This window comes from Artibeus jamaicensis, unplaced genomic scaffold (genome assembly GCF_021234435.1).
Source record: "Artibeus jamaicensis isolate MK-2021 breed Jamaican fruit bat unplaced genomic scaffold, CSHL_Jam_final contig_889, whole genome shotgun sequence".
NCBI lineage: Eukaryota > Metazoa > Chordata > Mammalia > Chiroptera > Phyllostomidae > Artibeus > Artibeus jamaicensis.
This window is the reverse complement of record NW_026522005.1, coordinates 3147286-3174308: the sequence shown is the minus strand read 5'-3', so window position 1 is coordinate 3174308 and position 27023 is coordinate 3147286. Positions and strand designations below refer to the sequence as shown.

At 46.3% G+C, this 27023-nt stretch overlaps 1 protein-coding gene across 1 annotated transcript in view; it reads left to right on the top strand.

The window, feature by feature from the left end:
- USP46 (ubiquitin specific peptidase 46) overlaps positions 1 to 9880 on the top strand; it is a 59054-nt gene extending 49174 nt beyond the window's left edge. Inside the window, exons 7-9 of the mRNA XM_037134682.2 lie at positions 72 to 269; positions 3166 to 3244; positions 4596 to 9880. Of these exons, the coding sequence (XP_036990577.1) occupies positions 72 to 269; positions 3166 to 3244; positions 4596 to 4697 (379 nt within the window). The 3' untranslated portion in view covers positions 4698 to 9880. The remainder of the gene's footprint in view (positions 1 to 71; positions 270 to 3165; positions 3245 to 4595) is intronic.
- The last annotated feature ends 17143 nt before the right edge of the window (positions 9881 to 27023 follow it).

The window sequence follows — 27023 nt, the reverse complement described above, 5'->3', positions numbered from 1 at the left end:
TGCAGGCAGCAGTGGGTTCTGATCTCCTAACGGGCTGGGCACAATTGACTTTCCATTTCCCGATTACTTAGGATGAGAGTAAAAAAGCTGCCCATGATTTTGGCCCTGCACCTGAAGCGGTTCAAGTACATGGAGCAGCTCCACAGGTACACCAAGCTCTCCTACCGGGTGGTCTTCCCACTGGAGCTCCGGCTCTTCAACACCTCCAGCGACGCCGTGAACCTGGACCGCATGTACGACCTGGTCGCCGTGGTGGTTCACTGTGGCAGGTAAGGGCGGCCGGGCCGCGCGGGCGAAGCCTCAGGGTCGTCCCTGTGCTGAACAGACCCAGCCAGCCCTTTCCTGGGCTGAGACTCAGCAGTAAGGGGACTTGGGGGAATCTCTTCCAAGTTCTTGTTTATGCTCTGTCTCAGAATACATATAAATATACATACATGTGCACAGAAAATAAAATGAAACAGATGGCATTATAATGAATTACCTAAATGTTCTATCATAAGGGAAATACTAAATCTCCATGGGTTATAAATAATGCTTGGGAAGAGTTTGAAACAACATGGATGCATAAATGCTTATGCTATGATTTTAATTTTTAAAAAGCCAGGTTACTATTATGTGATTTCGCAAGTATCGTGAGGTGTATGAATAAAGACTGGAGGTAGTGGATCAGAGTTGATTTCTTGGCATTTTGAATGATTGGAAACGCACCTTTAAGAAATTCTTTGTGTACATCTCAGCCTTTCCCTAGCACTGGGAGGAGCACATAGACCGAGCAGGGAGTGAGAGGGCGGGCCCCGGGGCGTGGGAGAGCAGGGTGTCCCAGAGTCCGCTGACCGAACACTTATTGTCCCGTAATTTGGAGATGTCTGAGTGTGGGGAAGTCTGTGGAAAATTCCCCTTCATTCTCCTCCTGCTCACCTGGGGTTGGGTTTGTGTCCGCCCAGGTTTGCCCCGCCCTCACAGGTTTAAGATTGGGACATGCCACAGGGCAGGTGTCTTTTCCTCTCCACCTGCCGGGATTGGTCGTGGTGGACGGACCTTACCAAGAGGGCGCACAGTTTCACGTGGGGAGTGGCCTGATGTTCCTGTCGCCCTGCCCTGGGGTGGGTGGTGTCAGGAACAGTGGCTCCCAGCAGAAGCATCCCATTTTGTCCTGCACATGTTAACTTTACATCGCTGAATATTTTATGTTCTCAGTGGGTCGCATTTGTCAGCCACTTATAAGCCAGCTTTGTGTTTCCCTTGAATAGTTGTAGCAGTTATTCTTTGAAAGCACCCAGGGGTCCAGTGATCTGGAAGCCAGCCAGGACCACCGGAGGGACCAGTGGCTGGGAGGAGCAGGTTGTGCGGAGGCAGAGCCTGGTCCCTGCAGGGCGTCGTGGCTGAGGCAGGCAGTGCGGACAGGTGGTGGGGACACAGAAGCGCTCAGTTGTGTAGGGTGTGGATGGGTTTTCAGTGTGGGCCTCTGTGTGTGCCAGCTCTAACCCCTGGGAGCGCTGGTGAGGGCAAGGCAGAGACCCCACAGACTGTGGGGCAAAGCAGGGTGTTGGGCTCTGGAACAGTCAGCTTCTGTAATGGGGACACAGGGTCAGAGCCGCCCCGGCAGCAAGGACGAGTGGTGCCAAGTCGTGCATGCTGCTCCCTGAGATTCTTTAAATTCTTCCCCGCCAGAGGCGTGGTTATTCTGGTCATGGAGCCAGGCTGGCTGAGGGCCCTGGAAAGCTCTGAAGTTGGGGCGCTAAGCCCTTTCCTTCATTCCAGGATCCCCCGGCCCACATTTGCAGTGGGCACACTGATTTCCGCTACAAGTATTTTTTGAAGCCCTGTTTTGTGGGTTCTGGGGCAGGTTCTGACAGCACAGCAGTGAGCAGGACAGGGGCTCTGCCCTCATGAAGCTGAGGAGCTGGTGGGAAAGGCAATGAACTAGTGAACACCGCAGCCTGCTACGACCAAAACCAAACCACACCGTGATTTATGACTTTGATTCGTGCTCTGAGGAGTGAACAGGGCGATAAGAGAGCAAGGGGAGGTACCTGCCTTCAAGGGAGGGGATGGTTTCAGACAGTCACACCAGGTGCAAACGCCCAACCTGGGAGGGGCGGTGTGTGTGAAAACTGGAGACCAGAGGGCTGGCGCTCAGGGGGAAGCGTGGCGGGACTGGGGTGGAGAAAGGCAGGAGCCACTCAGGGTGGGTCATCCTATATTTAAAGAAAGCAAGCAGGCAGATCCAGCCTTTGGCTTCAAATGATGCCTTGGGGAAAAAAAAACAAACACAAAACTCTAAATTTAAGATTAATGTCCTCTCGTTTGTACAAACCTTACTACACAGCAGCAGCTGTGTAGTTCTTTTTCTATTATTGTGTCGTGTGTACCTTTTTATATTAGTGCTTGTTATTATACATTGTGAATTATTAACACCTTTCTGAAACTTAAATCAGATCATGTCATTCCTCAGAATTTCCCTGGGTCTTCCTGGCTCACTCACAGCAAAGTCCAAAATCCTAACCGCAGTACCCCATTCCCCCCTGGCCTCCTCCCCGCACCCTCCCTGGCTCACTCAGCTCCACCTCCTTACTCCTCTGCGAACACGGCAAGAACTACGCCCCCAAGACCTTCACCCTTGCTACCCTGTTTCTGAAACTTCCATCTAATAGAGTTCCTTGGCTTATCGACACCCCCCCCACACATCATTGCCCTCAGGGAAGTTTCCTTTTGCTCAAATCGCATGTTGTCAGAGAGGCTTTCATCACTCCAGACCGAGTCATACCCTCCCTCTACACTCTCTTTGTCTCCATCTGCTCTGTCCTTCGTGGCTCTTAGCACCGTTGGAAACGCACTTTCATGTTACTTCGTTTATTGCCTATTTAATACCCTCCCCCCAAAGTGGGACTTGGTTCTATTCACCGCTCTGTCCCCTGACAGCCAGAGTAGGATCTGGCACATACAGTGCCAGGTATACAGTGATCATTTGTTAACTTCAGGTGCTCGGCGCTCCAGGGCGAACGGGTCAGACGAGTGTGGTCGTGGACACGCCTCTGCCACGTTCTCTGTCTTGGTGAAAGCTTTTTCCTAGTGAATTGCCACTTACAGGCAATGACCTAGAGTTTTATAAAGAAGTCAGTCTTAGTTAACTTGGTTATTTCCCTTTTCTTTGTTCTTTTCCAGCGGCCCTAATCGCGGGCATTATATTACTATTGTGAAAAGTCACGGCTTCTGGCTTTTGTTTGACGACGACATTGTAGAGGTGGGTGTGCAGGGTGTTCTGCAGTGGGGGAGGGGTGGGTGTGCAGGGTGTTCTGCAGTGGGGGAGGGGTGGGTGTGCAGGGTGTTCTGCAGTGGGGGAGGGGTGGGTGTGCAGGGGGTTCTACAGTGGGGGAGGGGGTGGGTGTGCAGGGTGTTCTACAGTGGGGGAAGGGGTGGGTATGCAGGGTGTTCTGCAGTGGGGGAGGGGTGGGTGTGCAGGGGGTTCTGCAGTGGGGGAGGGGGTGGGTGTGCAGGGTGTTCTACAGTGGGGGAGGGGGTGGGTGTGCAGGGTGTTCTGCAGTGGGGGAGGGGCGGGTGTGCAGGGTGTTCTGCAGTGGGGGAGGGGTGGGTATGCAGGGGGGTTCTGCAGTGGGGGAGGGGCGGGTGTGCAGGGTGTTCTGCAGTGGGGGAGGGGTGGGTGTGCAGGGTGTTCTACAGTGGGGGAGGGGGTGGGTGTGCAGGGTGTTCTGCAGTGGGGGAGGGGCGGGTGTGCAGGGGGTTCTGCAGTGGGGGAGGGTGTGGGTATGCAGAGCGTTCTACGGTAGGGGGCATGGGGTGGTATTTGGGGAATGTGTAGGTGTGGACATTTTCTAAGATAGGCCTGTTCTCCCATAATCTGATATTAAAATAACTTAGATTTCTCTCAAAACTCAAATTCTACTGTTCCCATGCTCTGTGCAGGGAGGTTGGATGTGATTGTGGGCTCAATACTGTGCTTTTGTTAACTGATCAGCCACAGACGTGGGATTTTTATGCCACGTTAAATCATATTTATTTGTGAGTTCTGTTGCTTAATCTGATTGGAGCCTCTCTGGTGCAGACCAAATAATAAACTTGGAGGTTCTGTTAAAATTACCATATTTTTCTTGTATTGGTTATTATTTAAAAAATAATTTTTCAGTCTGTTGGACCTGGAAATCTTTATACACACCAGAGTATGCCACATGGTGGTCTTGCTGTGAAGCAGTACTGGCTGGAGAGCGTGCAGCACTGAGAGGTGTGGCCTGCTCTAGCCCACGAGGGCAAAACGAGAGGGAAAGAAAGCATCGGGGTCGTCCCCCAAACTCGCCAGTTGTCCGTCGGAAGGACAGAAGTCCTGGCTTCTTCAAAGAGTGCCCACACGTGGCTGCTGATGGGTGGACGGGCGGCCTCCTTTCCCGGAGAGTCACAGTTTCTGTTACCCTGTCTCTGCCAGATCTGTGGAAATACCCATCGCTACTGAGCGTTCCCAACTGGAATTTTATAGCCAGCGGCGTGTCTTACGTTGTTCTTGTGCATTCCATTAGTTTTCCTGTCCTCCTCCCAGTAACCATGTTGACCAGATCTGTTGTTTTGTTTCTCTTTTCTTGTAGAAAATAGATGCCCAAGCTATTGAAGAATTCTATGGCCTGACATCAGATATATCAAAAAACTCAGAATCTGGATATATTTTATTCTATCAGTCCAGAGAATAACTGAAGACCCTCGAGACTCACACGCGTGGGGGAGGTGTCCCCCGCACGCCGTCTGGTCTCTCTGCAGACTCCCTCCTTCCCTGGCGGCCCCCAGAGGCGGCCCTCCGAGTCTCCCTGGTCTGGCTGTGTTAGACTCTCTCTCCCTTTGTTTTTTACACACAGCACTGCTCGTGGTTTTATTTTAGTCTGAGGTAGAGTTAACTGCAATCCGATTGTAGAAAGATTTATATGAATAACAGTCACTAATTTTAGGATTGGGTCAATGCTATGCCACTGGCTGAATTAGAATGACGTTTATTTCCTAGAATGTCTGCAGTCTCTTTTGGGTCTTTGCTGACCTTCCTGAATGGTTTCCAGGGTCTCTTTTCAATGCATTCCTTTAACTGGTCCCTGGAAACATGGCTGCCCGTTTGTAGCTCCTCTGCCTCTCCTCTGACCGAAGGACAGAAGATTTGGGTAGACATTCACCCTCTAGGGCTGCAACTATAGCTTTAAGTTCGTGTGAGTGAAATTGTTTAAAAATGAGTAACCTCAATACTAAACTCGTCCCCCAGGTGGCACGTGGGGTTTAGCCCGGGCCCAGGGCTGCGCTCACCTGGCCATTCCCTGGGGGCGGGGCGGGGGGCAAAGAAGGTTGGGAGCTCAGGGCAGGCAAAGCCAAGAGGAGGAAGCTTTTGTGGGGGAGTAAACAGTCCCTTTTCTTACCTTTTTACCAAAACCATGTTTCAGGAAAATAACTCTTTGCTGTTTGTTTTTAGTGACACTTGCTTCTGTAAGGTCCTGTGAGTGGTGTCGAGCCTCTCTGGCACGGCTGAGCTTTCCAGGGCACCTTCCCAGACCTGCCGGCACTGTGCAGCCTGTGGTCACGGCAGGGGGACACCTTGGTGATGGCCTCCGACACAGCCGTCTGTAGCTGGTCAGTGCCAACACCACGCTTCTTCCGGAAGGACGGAGGCACAGCACCTTGACTACAGTCAGCCGCGTTGTACAGCTGTTCACTCTCAAACATTTCGGTATGTTTACCGAGGCACTGGCCAGTCCCCGGGCTCGCATGGAGCCTGAAGAAAGGCTGCCGTTAGCTGGGTGCGAAGGTGGCTCCGAGGAAGTGTCCACGGGCGGGGGGAGGAAGGACCTGCGCGGCAGCGTACTTTGGCTCAGGCTCCTAGAATGCTTGACAAGATGGAGTTTTTTGGAAGAACCTCATCTCACCATAGTTACTATTACTTTTTTCACTTTTGTTACATATGTATTTATTAGGTCATTTGAGTATTGGTACCTTTTGTTAAAAGGGTCAACATGGTGTTTTGCTGTCGAGCTGGTTTTTGGTTTCCTACAAATACTATGAGTCGTACACCTTTCTCTGGGAAGTCAGTGGACTTCCATACACTATGATATACTGTGAACACTTTATTTTGTTACCTAATAAATCAGTGAACAAATATGCGGACGTTTGGCATAATGTGAACTAAACGGGAAATTGAAAATGTTAATGGCCATTTTGCAACAACTAAGAGCGTAGCACTTTATCTAGATGAAAACTGGATTTCTTCTTTCTGAAATACCTTGAACTGTTTATTGCTCAGAACTTAAGTAAGCATGCCAACACTTCATTGGTTCACGCTTGAAGTGAAATGTCTTACTTGTCACTGGAGAAGACAAAACAGGGTGATCTTCACGTTATTTTATACGAGTGACAAAAATATACCTTGCCTTGTTTAGAGGCCAATTCATATTTATAAATATTTTTGTCTTGTTTTTTCCTCCATAACACATGTGCAGTGATCACTTACCGGAAGGTGAGTTTTTATTCTTTTTAAGGAGAGACAGTTTCCAAGGGAAGGTGGTCGAGATAGGGAACTGTTTGTACCATATATATATAACCCAGATATTTGATGGCAGGTCGCAAAGTTTAAAAAAAATGATGGTTGATATCTAATATATTTGGAACTGATTCATAAGAAAAACTATTAAAATTATCTTTGAAAAAACTCTTGAAGCTAATTTATTAGGAAAAAATGTGTCATTGGGTAGCCTGTGTCAGTAACATCTAAATGCAGAGCCGTAGATTCCGTTGGGCGACGCAGGAACCGAAGATTGGAAAACGACCAACGTGCACTTTGCCTCCGACACTCCATCAGCTGTTTTACACTTGAGAGCTGTCTGGTCATTTCTTCCCTCTGCCCCCTCCATTAATGAAACAAACACTAGGCAGCTACATTTCTCCCCAGTCGTTTCACTTTATATGGAGACGTAGCATGCAAACACTTTAATTTCGCATCCTTTACTCATCACACAAAGCCGAGACTGGCGTGGGACATGCGAGGCCGTTCTGAGGTCAGCCACGGCACAAGGCTCAGCACTGTTCCCGCAGATGGCCCGTGTTTCTGTTTGTCAGGTTCTGGCAGGAGTGAGGTCCACTGTATTTTTTTTTCTTAACTGCTGGGTGTTTTAAATAAGTTACAGTGTTTTACACTTTAAAAAAGAGAAGAAATATTGGGTTGGCCAAAAAGATCGTTTAGTTTTTTCCATAAAATAAGAGACACATTTTTCATGTTCACCAGAAGCTTTTTTGACTTGGATATTTTGAGTATGTCAGCTGTCTTCTGCATTGTATAACATAGATTGTTTTCAATTTGATTGGTCTTGATTCAATGGCTATCAACTTCAGCTGGTCTGCCTGACTATGGAACAAGGTCCAGCGAGAAATCGCCAGCACAAAACTTCACAAACCACTTTTGACACACTTGATCAGTCACAGCACCTTCTTCATACACTGCACAAATCTTTTGTTGCATTTCAGTTGTGTTTTTGCCTTTTTTGAAATAATGAAGCATAATATGCCAAAAATGTTGCTTATTTTCTTCCATCTTCAATATTAAAATGGCTACCAAAAATTCACGAATTTTGATGAGTTTTTCTAAAAAACCCACAATGAGATGACAGCTGCCACAATGCAATCTAACAAAATTGTTTCAAATGAAGTTAAAGACAGTTAAGTGCTACTGGAGTCATCTGATGGAAAAAAAAACAAAACAAAAAACGAACTTTTTGGCCCAGCCAGTATTTGCTTTATGGGTTATTAGTAGTTTAGCCTCTAGATTGTGGCACAGTATGCTAACACGCCGTCTGTGTAAAGGTGAACTTCAGTAAACGCAGACACCGGTCCTGGGAGGTGATGCGTGTTCCATTCCGAGGCTGTGTGAGGTGCCCTGGAACAGCATGAGGAGGTTGGTGTGAATGGGAAGCCGGTTGTATGTGGTTTTATAGCCTGGTATATTTTGGATTTCAGATGAAATAGGGGGAAAATGAAAGAAAAGGTCCCTGCGCATATATTTCCGTGGACACCCTTCATTTCATGGGCATGTCTAACGATGAGCTATGTTCTAAATGGAGCTGAGGACTTATTTTAGATATCGGAGTGTAACTTTATTACAGATGGACTTTATCTTTACACATTGCATTTTGATCGACTTTGTATATTCACATGTATTAAAATATTGTGCACTAAATGTTCTGCCCTCGTTTGCTGTCAGATGGTCAAGGCGTTTTCCAGCACTATTGTGATTCACTCATGGAAATGGCATGGGTCAGGGAAAATTACTCCTACTTTTCCGCCTAATTAAATTTCTGTTTTTCAGTATTACATTAATTTATTTTGGGCTTCCATTTCTGTGTAGTCAAAATAGTTACTGTATGTGTGTGGCACTCATATGACTTTGTTGCTAAAAAAAATTTAGTTTTTATTTAAAATAATCTGTACCTTAATTTTTAAAAATGTAACCAATTCAAGCACTTTAAGCAATAATGTCAATCTTGTGAAATTTCAATCAGTTTAACACCTTGCCTCTAAAATTGTTTGCTAAATAAATAAATAAATACATAGGAATTCTCTTCCTAGAGAATTATATCCGGGTAATGTTATACACATGGACTTAAAAGCCTTTTTATAAAAATGTGAGTCATTGGTAACTCTCATCCGTAGGTAATTGTTCCAGACTTAATTTCAAAGCAGTGGAAATGTAAACATTCTAGTCATTGTAATACGTAAAGACAATGCTACTGTCAAAGTTGATAGAGTCAGTGTTCCGGAGATAGCTTACTACTATTTTGAGTGAAAAGACCAAAAGAATTAATGCAGAAATCTGTATCTGGGGACTAGCCAATTGAGCATATGACTGGAGGAAAGAAACTAGGGTAGGTAGTTATGTATAACAGTGAGTTACTTGGCTGGGGCTTTGCATATACGGTCTACCAATTATGAAATAAAAGATCTGTTCCCCGGAGAAGGCCGTGGCCTCCAGCTCTGTGACCCCTGGTGTCTAGGAAGGAGTAGGAGTGCCGTGCTGGTGGCCAGGCCCAGGCTGTGGGCGGGTTTTGAGCTGCGGGGGACCCCACCTGGGTGCACTTCACTTGCTGCACTGGCCTGCCAAAGGGGCGCAGGTGTGGGTTCATGTCCCGTGGTCTCACAGTGTGGCCTCCAGGAGTCAAGCTTTGTGTGAACACGCCCAGAGCTTTTTCCCCCATCTGGGCACTCGGGGCCCACGGGTGGGTAGTGGGTTGTCTGTCATCTCGCACATTTGTTTGGGCCCAGTTATGGAAATATAAACCCATAGACCGAGAGCAGGACGTCTCTCTGTTTCCATCCATTGTGTCTTGGGACAATCGGTGAAGCTAAGGCCCTTCACTCTATAGCTGGTCTCCAGTTGGACCTGACTGAGCTTGGAACAGAGGTTTGCTGGGGAAGTTACTTGTATCCACCATGAAGCTGTGGGAGGGAAGGTCCTCAAGACAATGTTTTTCTAGGCCGCCTCATGTTCATCTGTCCAGTGGTGGTGAGGCCTGTCACCACCAGTGACAATTTCTGGGGAATGAGAACCATTTTCTATTTCTAAGAATTTTCCTCTGGCTCTCTTTAGTGAAGTTTCAAATCCCTTTAACAAAGTCTCGCATTTCCAAAGAAAAAATATTTGCTAAGAGTTTTTCTCCTGAAGGAACATTTGACTGTGGGGATAATACTCCAGACCACTGAGACTTGTCCGAGGGACATCTCCAGTGGACAGGTTTTTAAGTGAGGTAGCATCTATTACACGCACGGCATTGTGATTGGAGCTGGGGGGTAAAATAGGGAAGCAGGTGGGGCCCTGTTCAGGTTTTTCGTTTCAGGGGAAAAAGTAGATCTAGGGGAAAGATTTAAATTGTGGCTATTGTGTGTGGGGTAGGGTGGGGTGGGGAATTCATCACAGTTTGGCAGTTTGGTATTTGGCCTGGGTCTTCCTGGGCAGATGGGCGTTGTCTCAGATGGGCACTGTTAGATAAAGTGGGACTGTTCTGGTTTTTTGTTTTTTCACTCTCGGATCCACTCCTGGAGCTCCACGCTCCCTGCCTGCTTTCACTGTTGTCTGAGCGTGCCTTGTAGCTCCTTCTTGTGAGGACGCAGCTTTTCAAACAAGACGTAAGTCTGCTGCGTTGCAGCAAAGGACCTGAGCATCTTCCCTCTTAATTCTCACATTAAAACAGCCAGAACAGTGAAAGCCTTAACAGTAGATTTTATGAATCAAACATCTAAACAATTTCTTTACATTATTACAAATAATTAGAAATAATCAGACATGAGAGCTTTTAAGCTGTGTGACTAATTGTTTTATTGGCTTATCAACCTGTGTTTCCTGTATGGGGTTCCTTATGTTTCAACAGTGCTCTACACAGAGCACACAGAGAGCTTACAAAGAAATGAAAAACAACTTTGTTTTGGTTATGGGACACCAGAGTCAGAAATGACATTCGATTCTGTGACGAAGATTCCTAATTTTGTGCTCCTCTCCCAGGCAGTGATTCATAATAAAGTGTCAACGGCCTCGGGCATCATGCTCACGTTGTAAGTTGCACACGTGCGTCCCTCACTTTCTTTCCCCCAGAGTGAGTGTGCAGAGGAGAGTCGAGCGCGTGGAACTCCAAGAAACCCTTCACAGGAAGTTGGGCACTTGGGATGCGGGTGAAACCCTATTTTGTTCTTACCTCCTTGATGAAGTACTGAGGTTCCAGAAGAAAACTGGGACTTAGATTTGACTTGGCTGGAAGCAAAATAATTTGATGGTCAAAGCCACCATTTCTATATTTAACCAAGTCCTTTGTACCAACTCAACTGTATTTGTGTTTCTGAGTCTCTCTTAATTGACCTTACCTGACAAAACATTCTATGCCGAGACAACTGAAAATAAACACAGGAAAAGCGGGAGAGTGTGCCTTCCTACCTTCTCAGCTAGCCCAGGCTCTTCACCTGGAGAACTCACCTCCTAGGTGAAAATTGCGTATTTCTTATACAAGAGGGTAAATAAAATATTTTGTAGCGACTTGCAAAACCAGTGTGAATAAACTCATTCTGTCGGTCCCCTTGCCACCCTCATAATAACTTGTTTGAAAACCCTGAAAAGTTATAACTGCCTATTTTTCCATCTCTGCTACCCCAAAGCCCAGAGAACAAAAATAAGTATCAATGGCTAGCCTGCCATGTGGTCCGCATGGTTGAGCCACGGTGTTTGCTGGTGGGACATCATCTCGCAGAACACCGAGCTCAGGCAAGGTCACCCTGTGACCATCGTGAAGTGAAACAATACGACAGCTTCATAATTAAGCATAGACAAAAACAAGGTCACTGCGAACCACAAAATGCCAAACACCCCACTCTCCCACCAAATCTGAGCCACTTGCTGCTCTCATCTGTCCCAGATGAGCTTTATTAAGGTATTGAATACATGATCAAAGAATTATCCCCACTTCCTGACCACACCCAATCCGGAGCAAACCCCTGTTCCTCCACCCCTCCCCCATTCCCGTACATTCTAACACTCTTGAGCTGGCCCTCCTTCCCCACGGTACGTGGTCTCCTGCCGCTATGAGGGTCAAACGCAGTTTGTTCTGCCGCAGTTGTGTTCCTGGCACCCTGGCTGCAGGACCACAACAGAGGAGTGTGCTAGATTGACAGATAAGCCACTTCTGGGGTCAGCCTGGGTCTGTTGCTCTCATGGCCAGAAAAAAAAGGAGCCACATACATTCAAGGTCGCCATTCATATCCCCAGTCGTCTGATTTACAAGTCACGCCTGCCCAGAGGGGATGGTGGTGTTTGGGCTGGATGCCCTGAGAGAAGCTTCTTACAAGTAACTTGAGATAAATCTAGGCTTCCCTTTTTCCTAACCTGTAAAACGAAGTTCAAACAGGCTTGAGATGTGTAGAAACTGCTGGAAAGCACCATAGAGATACAGCATGGTGATTATGAGTGGGATATGGTGAGACTGGCAAGCTTTGTTCTTTGCCTATCAATTCCTAGCACCGCCGCGCCTACCCTCAGACTCTCAGGCTCAGAGAGTCTGGAGCCCTTGAGTTCACTGAGGTGCCAGAGCCCCTACTTGAGGCAGGATCTGGAATCAGTAAGATGGGGTCTGAGTCCCACCTATAGGGAGAGTACATAGCGTACTTCAAGAGTTCCAATATTCTCCAACAGAGAGGGTTCCGGTTCTGTCGGGATCTTGTTACATATGCCAAAGAGCTTTTTAGAATCAGAGGGCTGCAGTGGGGTGGCAAAGGCCCCAGGGATGACTGAGGACACGGTGCAGGTTTAGTGCCCTCTAGTGGGAGTGGCCTAAAAATAGTCCCCAAATTTCTCTTCTGCTCACCCCTTTCCTGTGTGTACCAGGTCTGTCCAGGAGGCATTCAGCCATGTAATATGAAAAATAGAGACATTTACTGAAGAAGATACAAGAAACATTGTACACAGGATAATGCAACCTGAGCTCCCTTCAAAGTAGGCACTTTGGGACCTCACATAATTCTCCCAGTTGCCATCAGCTACCCCGTCATATTTTCCTGAATCTCATCGATGGTCTGAAATCTCTTCCCTTTCAAAGGAGATTTCAGTTTTGGGAAAACCCAGAAATCGCAGGGCCCCAAATCTGGGCTGTCGTGGGGCTGAGTCATCTGGGCGATTTGACATTTTGCCAAAAAACTGCACAAGACTTGATACGTGAGTGGGCACATTGTGATGAAGCTGCCGATCCCGAGGTGCCCATAGCTGTGGCCTGGATCATCCCAGTAGTTCCCGTGGAGGGATGTTCAAACTAAGGCAAAATTTGATACAGAGTTGTGGTCCTACTCATTCAGTGCATTTTGACTGCACAGTACACGTGCTCACTCAACAGCATCTACCACCCCCACTGACTAGTACAGTGAAGTTGTCCTTGTTCACACATGTGCATTCCAGTCCACTCTCCTTGGCTGCCAGGTTACACAGATATCACGCCAACTGTCCTCATTTTGTTAACAACGGCTGGACTTTTTCCAGACAGACCTCGCATATCTTGGTGCATATAGCACTTTTAAATTTAAAACTTTTAGGCCATGGCCATACCATCCTGAATGCGCCTGATCTCGTCTAAATTTAAGACTTCACCCCTTAGGAAGGATTTACAGTAGGAGGCTCAGAAGGTTTGACCACATTCACACGCAAGTGTTGGATTAGTCCCGGGGAAGTACTTGGGGTTAATTAGAGGGACTCGTTCAAACCTCCAGGCAAGTGCAACACAACTTCAGAACAATTTGGTCTTATGGATGCCAGAAGTGATTTTTGATTCTCATGTTTAGCTTCGGCAGACCCTAGCACCACCATCTAAGGACGATAATTGGAAACATAACTCTAAGGCTGCCGGAAGTCGGTGTAATGGACTCGATGTCTCTCCTCATCTGGTCTTTCGGACAAGTATCCTGGAGCCAAGAGAGGCTAGAAAGTCACCCGTGTGTGTTTTTCCATTGTTCCCCTTTCAGCAGGGTCTAGAATTTCTAAGTGGTTCAATTGTGCAACTTGTCTTCTCCCTGAAATGTTTTCCCTCGATTTAGGGTTGTTTTGTAATTGTTGCCAAAGGCACATGATTTAAATTGTAAATGCCACAAAATGTATTCTTATTCTGTTATTCTTGAGATAAAATTTAGAAGCCTGGAAGCTGAAGGGTAGGACTTGGAAAGGGCACTTAGGAAGCTGCCAATTCAAACAAAGTCCTTAATGAAAGTGATGCCTTTGCCCCCTGCTTTGACCCTAAGTTGTCCTGAGTGATCTTGTTTGTCAGACAGTCCTTGGGACTGTGATGAATAAACCCTGTCTAGCCTGAGGGTGGGGTTTAGCCACACGATGCCCAGAGCTGTGGTTCTCCAACCTGGCCATGCACCAGAACCAGTGGGAAGCTTTCGACCACCTAGTTTCCTGGGTCTCACCACACCGCTGTCCCTTGATTTCCCAGGCCCATCCTTTCGCCCCCGAGACACGTGTCAACCACATGCTCGTCTCTTCACGTTCATTGCCAACGGCCTAGTCCAAGGCACCTTTCTGCCTTGCCTGCACCAGCCTTCTTCCTCCGAGCTTCATTCTGCACAGTGACGTGAGGGATTTCTTTTACTTTTTATTTTGGAAAATTGCAAACGTACAGAAAAGTTGCAAGATCAGAATAATAAGCACCTGTACACCCTTTACCTAGAGTTACTGATGGTGATATTTTGCCACACCTGCTTTATGAATATCTCATTGTTAGTACTGTTGTTGTTCCTTTTGCTGATTCGTTGGAAGGTATGCTGGAGACATGGTGGTCCTTTACTTCAGATGTTTCAGTCTGTATCTTCTAAAAGCAGCAGCACTCTCTTACAGAGTAACCACAGTACAGTGATCAAGACATTAATTAAATACTGCTGCTTAATAATATGCATCCCCTATGTAAATCTCGCCCATTGTCCTAATAATGTCCTTTATAATTTTTTTCTCCCAGGATCCAACCCCCAAGAGACATCTAGTTGTCCTGTCATTAGCCTTTTTTAATTGGAGACTTTCTTTGCCTTTCGTGACATCGGGAGTTTTGAAGAGTGCCGGCCAGTCCCTTACAGAACACATTTGGGTTTGCCCGAGGTTTCCTCACGAGCAAACGCAGGTGATTCGCCTTTGGCAGGGTCCTTTGCAGAGCAGCGCGTCAGGGGTCAGAGGGAGCTTTTAACCACGGAACCCACAGAGTGCCTCTGCTGAGTTTATCCCCTGCCGTGGGCTCTCGGTGAGTTCATTGTTCCGCACCACGCCGGCGAAGCCACGCAAATCTGCCCCTTCCTCTCCATCCACCCTCCTGCCACTTTCTCTTGCACTGCGTGTGGCCGTACTGACTCAAATCCTGTCCCTGGGAAGTGCTTTCCACCCTTTCGTCTCCTCTTCCTCCTCTCTTCCTCCTCCTCTCCTCCTCCTTCCTTGGGTATGGTTGACATACAATAGTATATTAGTTTCGGTTGTACAGCATAGTTAGTTGACACTTATGTAACTTATGGACTGATCCCCCTGATAAGTCTCGTAGTCATCTGCCACCGTGCGACGTTACAATAGTATTTCCTACATTCCCTGTGCTGTACATTATGTCCCTGGGATGCAGTTATTTTTAAACCGGAAATTTTACTTTCTAGTCCCCTTCACCTTTCTCACCTATTCCACTGGCCTCCCTCCCCTCTGGCAACTGTCAGCTTGTTCTCTGTGTCCTCGAATCTGTTTCTGTTTCGTTTTGATCATTTGTTTTGGTTTTTTTAGGCTCCACATATAAGTGAGATCATATGGTATTTGTCTTTCTCTGCCTGACTTATTTCACTTAGCATAATACCCTCCAGGTCGATCTAGGTTGTTGCGAATGGCAAGACTTCATTCTTTTTTATGGCTAGTATTCCACTGTGGTGCCAGCGGATGGTCGGTCTGTGTGTTCCCGCCATGCAGGTGTGGACGTGAGAGAGAGGAACTGCCATTGCCTTGAAAAGGAAGTCACCGCAAGGAGATTTCGGTTAAACACATCTTCCCTCGCCAAGGCTGCCTGCCTTTCCATCCCGTCCCTTGTACCGAAGGATTACTCGAACCCACCGGGGATAGTCGGCACACTCCAAAGTACACCCCCTCCACCGGGTGGCGGGTTAGGTCTTACTCTGTCTTCCAAAGAGTTTTGCTATAAGAGAATCTAAAAGTTAGCATTAAAAAAATAAACTTTCAGTTTTAGAATAATTTCGATTTTACAGGAGAGTTACAAACATATCGCAGAGAGTTCCTGCGTAACCCCTCACTCTTTCCCCCAGGGTTGGGAGGGGACATTAGCTTGGAACCGTTGAGAACCTGGGAAACCAAGACTGGCACAGTATTGCTGACTAACTTCAGACTTTATTCCGACCTTCCTACCTTTTCCATTCCTGTTGCCTTTCCCTCCCAGGATCCAGTCCTGGGTGCCAGGTTACCCTTAGTTGTCATGTCCCCATCACCTCCTCTGGTCTGGGACAGTTTTGCCTTCTCTTCTTGGTTTTTCATCATGCTTTTCATTCAGCAAACTTTTTTTTTAAGATGTGGAATGTGATAGTATAATATATGTATACATTGCGAAATGATTACCGCAATCAAATCAATTACCGTGTTTTTCATGGCCGTGACCGTTTTGAGGAGTCCTGGCCAGCTATTTTATAGAATCCTCCAGTTTCAGTTTGTCTGACGCTCATGATTAAACGGAGCTAACGAACCTGTGCAGAGAATTCCGCAGAGCTGAGGCGCCTGCTCGCTGCTCCCCGTCAGCGGCACACGCTGCCGACAGGACTTACTGCTGTGGGAGTTCCTCCTGGTCCCTCCGTCAAGGCGGCACCTGCAGACATCACCACTGTCACATTATTTTCCCCATTCCATGCTTCGTTCTCAGGAGAAATTCACCAAGTCCAGCCCACATTTGGGAGCAAAAGACTGCTTTAAAAATGTTAGTAGATATATCAGTTTTGAGATTTGGAGTTTAGTGCTATTGTTCTTTTCAACTGCTTCTGGGCCAGAGGGACTCCATTTCTATGAAATGTCTTAATCAGACCTAATCAGACCTCTTCTCAATACCTCTCTGATGCTAATTTCAGGTGCCTTAATAGGACATGGCATTTCCTAGCTGTTGTGTTGGAAATATTTTGAATTTCATGAAGAATCCCCTATATTCACACAGTCATTTAATAAGTAGATAATTACTGAGTGCATACCACATGTCCAGCAGTGCTGGGGTTCTGAGGACACAGGTCACCAGCCCGAAGTTTGGCGATGGGGAATCAATCTAATCGCAGCCACTTGAGGACCGCCAGTGCCCAGCTATCACCGGGCAAGGGCTCTGTGTTCATCGTTAAATCCTCCTGACTGTTCTGCAAGGATGTTTTTCCTGTCCTTATTTTATTTTAAAAATTAATTTATTCTTATCAGGAAAACTCAGCCTTGAAAGAGTTACAGAGTCCTATGAGTTCATCACCCACAGCCGCTCTCCCAAGTAACCCCCCTCACCTGTTCAAGCCATTTCTCCTGGTGTTCACCTCTGTGTTTATAAATAATAGGCTTAAGCTATTCTTAAATTTAAGAAATGCGTTTGTGGTAAAATAAAGCACAGATATAGAGCACCACACAAAAACAATGAATGGTTTAATGGGATATTTTGAGCCAAACAGCTTGTCACCACCACCTAAGACCAGAAGCAGAAGGTTGTGAGGCACCCAGAAGGCCCTCCTCGTACCCCATCCTGGCCTGCACCCTTCCGTCCCCAGATGTGACCCTACTGCTGGCCGTTACTGCTGCCATTCTCTTGAGTTGTTAAAAATAGTTTTCATGCCAGTGTGCATCCTTGGAGACTATGGTACGTTTAGTCTTGATCATGAAGAAATTTGTGTTTTAAGTCTCTTTTAATCTATAGATTTCTTCCCATGCTTTTTCTTTTCTTACAAAATCCACAAACTGGATTTTCTTGAGTTTAATCTGGGAGGGTGCGTGACCTGCCCAGTGCCTGGAGATCCTTATGTACTGACTAGACACGGAGACTGCCTGTCTCAAAACGTTCTTACCTCTATCCCTTTGGGAGAGAAAGTTTAAATACAGTCACATGATCATTTTGGAAGGTGGGAAGATGAAGGCCAACTAGACGTGTGGGTGCTTGGTAGGGACTGGCAGGATTTTACCATTAGCACAGAGATAAGCGTAATTTTATGTTTAGTCTTGAAATAAAGAAGGCTTTATAAGTTGCCTCGTCATTACAAGTAAGTGTTCCGATGGCTTCCTGAGAGCAAGCTACCTAGCTCCTTTCTGCGTCAGCATTCTCTCTGCAGAAGGGGGCGATGATTACCATCGGGCTGCTGTGAGGGTCCGACCGCTGCTACGTGTGCAGTGCTCAGAATGGTGGCTGGCAAGCACAGAGTTAAAGCTCAGTGTTTGAAGCCGTTATTATTCTTCGCAGTGGGGAATAGACTGAAAATGATCAGCACAAGCCTGATGTACATGGCAAGGATTTCCAATTCACTCATTTGCTTTTCCTCTTGGTACATTTCCGGCTCTTGTGCGTGTGAGTGGGGACAAAATTAATTCATCCACAGATGTTCTTTAATCTCTGGTTATTTTCTGACTCTTTGGCAAATAAATTATTAACCTTTAAACTAAACAAATAGGCCTCGCTTGAAAGAGTTTGTATATATCTCCAAGGACACGTACTGTGAAACAAATCCTTTGTTTCCTCTGTTTATACATAAATTATGGGATGTAACTACCGAAACTTCTGCTCTTCCTTGTGGCATTTAGGGAGGGGAAAAAGGCTATAGTAATTTGTGTTAAGAACAAAGAGAAAACTGTGTTTCTACGTACATTTCTATGTACACTCTCAAAACACAGAAATCTCTTTCAGTCTGTTTCCCAGAATCACATTCTCTAAGACAAAGCATTCTTCCTATGTAGTAGGTTGAATTGTGTCTCCCAAAAAGATATGTCCAAGTTCTAACCTTCCAGTATCTGTGAATGAGAGCTGATTTGGGCCTTAGCAGATAATAATTAAGGATCTTGAGCCGAGATCATCCTACATGTAGGGTGGGCCCTAGATCCAATGACTTGTCCTTTTATCAGATGGAAAAAAAGAGTTACTGAGAAAAACCCAGGGAAGCCGGAGGGAGAGATTGGAGTGACGTGTCAATAACACAGGAAGCACCAGGATTGGCAGTGACCTCCAGAGACTAGGAGAGGGCCCCATGGGGAAGGATTCTGTGTCGGAGCCTCCAGAAAGCACCAACCCCGCCAACGCCTTGATTTTGGACTCCCAGCTTTGGTAACTGTGAGAGAATGAACTCCTGTTGTTTTAAGTGGCCACATTTGTGGTAATTTGTTATGGTAGTCCTAAGAAATGAATATTACCCTTATGATGATAAAGTACGTTCTAAATTTGTTTTTATCAGAAACTGAAGAAATTAGAGGGTAGACCTAGACATTCTACATCTGCCAGAACAAATAACGCCCCCTCCGCTCACACGCTTTTTATTTATCCTAAACTAAACACAGTTGGGAAAAGGGCAAGTTCTGGTTAACTACCCTGTCCCACACCAGTGTCCGTGTTTTTACGGAATCCAAATATTTAAACTAGGCTGCACCTAAAGACTCGTGCTCGGACTATTCAGAGGGCACTGTGCATCTTCAGAGACCTGGAAGGTACCTGAAATGTCCCCACCCTCACCCTGGCAGCCAATTAATCACCCAGTACTATAAGCATTGCCTTCCTGTGTTCATCGCCCCCTCTCACCCTGACCAACTGCAGCAGCCACCCACCTGGTCTCTGTAGCCCATTCCCCTACTGCAGCAGCCCTGCCTTTAATAAATCAAGTCTGATTATGTTATCTACCCCCTAAATTTTTTCCATGAGGTCTCAGGGCTCTTTTCAACAAAGATCAAACTCCTTGAGAGAAGAGGCATCATTTGTCCTCTCCTGTATTTCAATGTCTAAAACAGTACACAGTACATAGTAGGTGCTCAATAACTGTCCATGGATTGAATGACTTAAACATCCAGTGCTCTGTATAGGCTAGCTCATTGTCTTGTCTGGTCCCCAAGTGTCCTGGCTGTGTGACTTGAAGACAGTCCATGAACTTCTCAGTTTTGTTCTAGGCCCTGTTCTCCCTTGCTCACTGTGTCTTAGCCACACTGGGCCTCTCAGGTCTTTGCATACGTTCAATTCCTTCCTTTCTCCAGGCTTTTTACCAGGCTGCTTCCTCCTCCTCATACCTGTTCCCTTAATTAGCATCTACACACCAAATGCCACTTCCTCATTCAAACTTCCAGGTGAGGTGACATTCTCATAGGAAGTGATATAGTTTCTCCCCCTTGCATCTGACCTCATAATTATATATGAGGTCTGTCCAGAAGGTATGCAGCCATGTAATATGAAAAAGAGAGACATTTACTGAAAAAGATACAAGGTACAAGAAACACTGTACACAGGACAATGATGCCTCAGTCCCCTTCAAAGTAGGCACCTTGGACCTCACACAGTTCTCCCAATTGCCATCAGCTGCCCTGTCCTATTTTCCTGAATCTCATTAATGGTCTGAAATCTCTTCCCTTTCAAAGGTGATTTCGTTGCTCTACACTTAGTCATTTTGAATCTGATGGCCACACAATACACAGGCTCACTCAATAGCATCTACCACGCCCACTGATTAGTATGGTGAAGTCATCATTGTTCACACATGCGCACTCCAGTCCACTCTTTTCGGTTGCCAGGTTACATGGATGTTGTGCCAACTGTTCTCATTATATTAACAATGGCTAGACAGACCTTCATATAGTTATTCAGTAATCACTTGTATGCTACCTGCTTTCCCCACTAGGCTTCAAGTCCATAAGATGAGAAACAGTCTCTGCCTGATTCACCACTGGGTCCCCAGAGCTGGGCACCGTGCCTGCTCCCCAACAGTTTCTCAGTAAAGGCTTGTAGACTGAAGGAATTGCCTATGGTGTCTGAGCATCGTCATTATACTGTCAATGTGCAGAGCACATTCTGTAAAAATGGGCTGAGCATTCTGGCTTTGGGGTTTATGATATCTGGGCAATCACAGTAATATTCACTGGGGACAAAAGGTGGTTAGAGGAGTCTATCTGTGTGAGTTCTCCCCTGGGCACTCTGCAGGGATGTGGTGAGGGGTGGGGGGGGGAGAAGCCAGTGTTCTGACTTAGGGTGATGGGCATAGCAGGGGTGGCAGAGACCAGCTAGAGGCTCACCAAGCCCATGCCCTCCTCTCCCTGGGGACAGAGCAGGACTGCATTTCTTAGCCTCCTCGCAATGAGTAGGGATCCCTGCCCTTAAATTCTCATGTGTGTTCCTCTTCACTTTCCCTCTCTGTCTTGTCTCTTGGCCAGGGGCAAGGGTCAAATGACAACTCAAGCCAAGGCTCAGTGAGAGGACAGTGACCCTATAGACCAGGGTGTCAAACTCATTTTCACCTAGGGCCACATCAGCCTCGAGGTTGCCTTCAAGGGGCAGAATATAATTTTTGGACTGTATAAATGTAACTACTCCTTAACTAGGGGCAAGGAGTTCGGTGTTGCTGCTGGGTGAAACAAGGTGGAGGCCTGGATTCAGCCCTCGGGCCTTGTGTCCGCCACCTGTGCCCTAGACCGCTTGCCCAGGAGCCAAGTGCACTTTGCATGAGCAAGAAATAAACTTGTCTCATGTGAGGTTACTAAGGTTGGGGTTGCTTGCTGCAATAGTGAGTATTCCCTAATGGAAAAGATGAGAACATTTGCTCAGTTTTCTTCTCTATGTTTAATTGGGTTGGCCAAAACGTTCGTTTAGTTTTTCTGTATAATGGCTCTAGTAGTAGTGCATAGTTGTCTTTAGCTGCGTTTGAAACAATTTTGTTAGATTGTACTGTGACAGCTGCCATATCAGTGTGCATTTTTAAAAAACTTATCAAAATTGTGAAATTTTGTGCAGCCATTTTAATAGTGAATGTGGAAGAAAATACATAACATTTTCAGCATATTATGCTTAATTATTTCAAGAAAATAAGAATGCTATTGAAATGCAAAAAAAAATTTGTACAGTGTTTGGAGAAGGTGCTGTGACTTATCAAATGCGTCAAAAGTGGTTTGCAAAGTTTCTTTGGTACTGTTGATATTTTGGCCAAATAATTCTTGCTGTGGGGCTGTCTTATGTTGGAAGAGGTTTAGTAGAACTCTTGGCCTCTACCCACTAGAAGCCAATAGTGGAAGATAGCTGACATACTCAAAATATCCAAATCAATAAAGTTATTTTATTATTTTTAAAAGATTTTATTTATTTATTTTTAGAGAGAGGGGAAGAGAAGGAGAAAGAGTGGGAGAGAAACATCAGTGTGTGGTTGCCTCCCATGTGTCTCCCACTGGGGACCTCACCTGCAACCCAGGGATGCCCCCTGACTGGGAACTGAACAGACGACCCTTTGCTTCACAGGCCTGTGCTCAATCCACTGAGCTACACCAGCCAGGGTAAAGTTATTTTATTTTATGGAAAAAAAAAAAACTAAACAGACTTTTTGGCCAACCCAATATTTTACTTTTTTGTGCAGGCCAGGTAGAAATCACACCCTGGAATTTGAGATTACATCAGTGGGCTGAGAATGCTTTGTGCAAGCTGACCAAAGATAGAATTTTGTTTCCTATTGTTTTAATTGGCCAACAAGCCCACAAGTAACCTACTGTTCTTTTAACTTCATTTTCTAAAAAATTGAAAAGCAGGATTTAAGGGATAGCAACTCTTTGAAATTTTGGGGACACATTCTCCGGTACAGATCCCTCCCCAGTCTCATCATCCCGTGGAGAATCCTGACAGAATTGACAGCAGCTTGAGCTCTACTCACCAGCTAAAAAGCGCAACCGCCTCCAGGGCAGTGGTTTCTGCTGTGGGCACGGGATTTGCGGAATGTGGTTGGAAGGAAGCCTTTGCAGCAGGGTCGCTGTTCACAGGAACGAAGGTCACGTGATTAGCAGCCAAGGGCAGCACGTCCTGTTAGAAACCAGGACCAAATTGGGGATGAAAGGAAAACACATGATGAGAAGGGCCCACTCCATAAGAGCAGGGGCACGTTGGTTTGGTGCTAGGCCAAAACTGAGGGCCTGGAGTTTCAGCTATCCACACTGCCACAGCAGCTTCTGAAAAGCCATAAGGGGTTCTCTGCAACAAGCCAGGTGGCCTCAGTGGGGCATTCCCGAGTCAGAGGGCCCCCTGATGTTCCTGCGTCACTTACGGGGGGGGCCCACCCGGCCCTGGCATCACTGGGAGGACTCACAATTAATCACAGTCAGCAGAAAGCCCATCCTCCCTCAGTCCACCACCCACCCCAACACCAATATCTAGTAAAGGGACAGCTGACGGTGAAATCATAGGAGGACACCAACAGAGCGGTGACTAGTCTTTCCTAGTTCCCTTTCCCCGCTGGGCTCTGAAAACTCACACAGACAGGGGAGGAGCTTTATAGCTCTCTCCCTCCTAGCTGGAGATGAGAGGGTCCTCTCTGGCAAAATCAGTCAGCCCCAGGGAAAAGCACTCATGATATCTGGCCTGATCCTGTAAAGAATTAGTGATCTCCAGCCTGACATCCTGCCAGCCAACAAGCCTTGGGCACACAGAGCTTTCGTTTTTTATCACTTTGTTTCTAAACTACTGGTCATTTCTGAGGACTTGCAAAGTAGTGACATAAATGGTGTCAGCAAAGGGAATGTGCCCAAAATATAAACTCATACTTGCTAAGGACAGGCCACTGTATTGGCTCACTCTTAGAGCAGCCAGCTCCGAAGGGAAGTGGACAGTTCCACACTGGCCGATATCCACCAGGTAAAAGCCAAGAGTGCTCTTAACTCTGTTCTCTCTTACTATATACCCTCTTCCCTAGTGATGGTTACCACGGAATCCTCGCCTGGACTCCACTTTTGTAGATTTAGTGTCCACCCCAGGGGTGTCCCAGCAGAATTCCAGTCAGCTTGGTCTCATTTGAACTGAAGTCACCCTGTTGCATCCGTCATTCTGGTGCCCAGCGCACACATTGCCGCTCTCACCGCAGCCGATGAAGAGGCCTCTGGGGAAAGTTCAGTGGTGGCTTTTGATTTCTAACCCACCAACCCACTGAGTTCCTGAAGAAGATTAAAGTGATGATGGAGATTAATTTTTTTAAAGAATGAAAAAATTCCATTGTAAGGGTTGACTTCTAAAGTTTTCCCACCCCCGGGGCAAGTCCTGGCTTAGAGTCTGCTTCACCGCAGAGGGCGCTGTGAAGGGTCAAGGTCTATGTGCACTTTCTAAGTGTCATGTTTTGGGACTTCCGAGTGCTCTCAACAGAGCAGCCAGGAGATTAACGTCGACTCAGGGCACAGTCCGTGCTTGGCAAATTTGCTATGTGGAAGCATAAAGCATATTTCTTTTTTCTCCTGAAAACATGAGAGAACAACCCTTCTGCCATCCCCAAAATATCGGAACAGTACAATATGGGTATAGTCATTTTTTCTGACCCCAAGTCCTTCCAGCAAAGCAGAATTTTATCTCTTTATTAAATATGGTTAGGACAAAGAATTCTGAGTACAAATAATGTATTTTCAGTTTAGATATTCTATTGATCTTAACTTGCAACATATACTAAATATCTATTATGTGCCAGGTGATGAGCTAGGTGTTGCGGTACAATAACAAATAAAATCCTGCCCTCCTCGGGGGGTTGGACCTGGTGGGGGAATAGGCACATGGAGAAGCTTCACTAGAATGAGCACCCTGTGGTCAGTACTTTTAAATAGGTTTGTGCAAAGTTGTGGATGTATGTGAAGGACCAATGAACTCTTCCCCGCAGACCTGGGTGGGAATGAGGAAGGGTGACCTTGGGGAAGGCTTTGTGGAGCCATGCGTATCTTTTCGCATTTATACAATAAAAGAAAAGAAGTAGCCAAAATAGTTTAATTTGGACATCTGTTGAAGGCTGGGCAGTGGATAAAAGGAAAATAACATGCAATTCTTGGCCTTGAGAAATGTCATACCTCTCTGGGGTCTGGAATCTACTTGGTTTCCTATAAACAGTACTCACTAGGAAGATATATACTTTGTAAGTATCTCTTCTGATGAATATCTTGACCTACAGTCTAAAGCAGAGGTGATGTGCCCAGTGTGGGGAGGCAGGATGTGACCCTCAGCGCCCACGGAGTAACTGGTAGAGTGGGCGCGGGGCCTTTGCAGACTCAAAGGGTCTACAAAGGGTGCAAATCACATAAAGGCAGATGGGAGCCCGTTTTAAGGAGGACTTGTTTTTCTGACACCCAGAGCTCTCGAAACTTGGAACAAGGTGTCTTGTGGGGATGGAGAGTGCCTTGTTGTAATTAAGTAGAGCATGGCTGGTAAAATGATTTTCAGGCATTATAAACAGTTGGGACAGATCCGTTTATTCAGGAGTTAGCTATCACATGCTCAGCATTCTGCCAGGCTCTACACCTTTAATATTGAGTAGGACATAGGTCTTGCCCTCTAGGAACAGGTCTATAGGCAAGTACACAGAGACCGATGCATAGCAGTGGAATTAATATGCTGGAGGAGATAATGGAAGGCTTCACAGAGGAGGTTACTTTTACTCTGAGATCCTGGCTACAAGTATACAGCCAGGCCCAGGTAGGGGCAGGGGAAGAGGGAAGTGCCAGGGGATTTCTTCTAAGTCTAATAGTCCAATATACATATGTCCAGTGACCAATACACGTAAAGGAAAGACAAAAACCTATGCTTCCTCTTTTAACCGGAGCATGATATAATATGATCATGTTTACTAGGCATCCTTAAAAATTATCATTAGCCAAATCATGAGACCTATAACTAAACACAAATTAAAAATAGAAATTCACAGAGGGTTGGATACACCCTCATTCTCCCTGTCACCCTGCTACATGATGACTTCATTGTCAAAACCACCCGCCCGCCAAACCTCTCCCCTTCCCCCAGCCATTGGGGTGGGCGGGGCTGCTGGCAGCTCAGGTGACTGAGGGTGGCTGGGACCGATGTCTAGCGCTGAGTTGTACCTTATCTGACTTTTCTAAAAATAGGGTGAAGAATTTTACGCTCCCTGAGTGACTGTTCAAGTTACTGTGTCTGTGTTAACAATCTACCCCCAAACTTAGTGCTGAAAATAACTGTTTATTGCTCTCCTGGATTCTGTGGGTCTGGGATTGGAACACGCACAGCAGGGATGGCTGGTCTCTGCCTCAGCCCTTGGAAGGCGCGGAGGCTGGGCTGGGACCATCCGCTGACTCGATCACTCATTCGGCTGGTGTGGGTCATGCTGGGAAGGGCAAGGGCTGGGGGCTGGAGAGCTGGGGCTACTTGGGCATCTCTCTCTGTGTTTTTGTGGTCCCCCCACATTACGTCTCCAGCATCAACACTTCAAGGTAGCTGGACTTCTGACAAGGTGGTTCAGGGCTCCAACGATGCCCAGCGAGACACAGAGAGATGCAGGTGGGCGGTGGGGGGGGGGGGGGGGGCAGGGAGCGCACCAGGAAGAAACTGCATCTTTCATGTAATCTGGGCTCAGAATCCACATAGTATCACAGCCCACCCAGGCTGAAGGGGAGGGAAAGTAAATCCCACCTCTCGATGGGGAGTAGAAGTTTCTGGAAAAGCATGTGGCATTGAAAATACACCAATGGTCATTTTTGAAAAGTCCAATCTGCTAACAGTGCCTTATATTTAGCTTTGTTGTCATATTTACCATCTTGATGTGACTGGTTTCTCTCATGTCCACCCCTCTGACTAAACTATGAGCACCTGGAGGTTTTGGACTGACTTTTATTTACTTTAGTGTCTCTGGCACCTTTATAAATATATATGCAATACATGGCTTAAACAAACCTCTCTGAGCCTTGTTTGTTTATAAGAAAGAAATGGAAAAAACCATATCAGGAGCAGTAAGACTTTTGCCCTAGGAGGCCAAGGTCTTTGCCAACTGGAACATTGTGAGTTGGCCTCTCTTTGGGGGACAACAGAATGACAAGTGGAACCGGTAGGGCTGTTGACCAGTATTTGCTCTTCCACCTGCCGAGCTCTGTAGTGATGCTGCCCTGCAGAACGTCCTCAGGTGACGGAAACGTTCAGTATCTGCACGGTCCCCTATGTCACGTGTGGCTAGTGAGCAGTTACACTGTAACTGGTGTGACTGAGAAACAGAGTTCTAAATTTTATTTGATTTTGATTAATTTTAGTTTAATTCTCAGTAGCACATGCGGCTAGTGGCCGCTTTGACCCTATTGAACGGCTGAACTCTGGAGGATCAGGTCTGGCCATTCTGTTCTTGTTTTGCAGGAACAAATACTACTAGCCTTTCTTTTTTAAAAAATGTTTTTAACAATTGAGGTATAATTGGCATACAATAGTATATTATTTTCAGGTGTATAACCAAATGCTTTGATATTTATATATATTGCAAATTGATCACCACCATAAGTCTAGTTAATATATGCCACCATA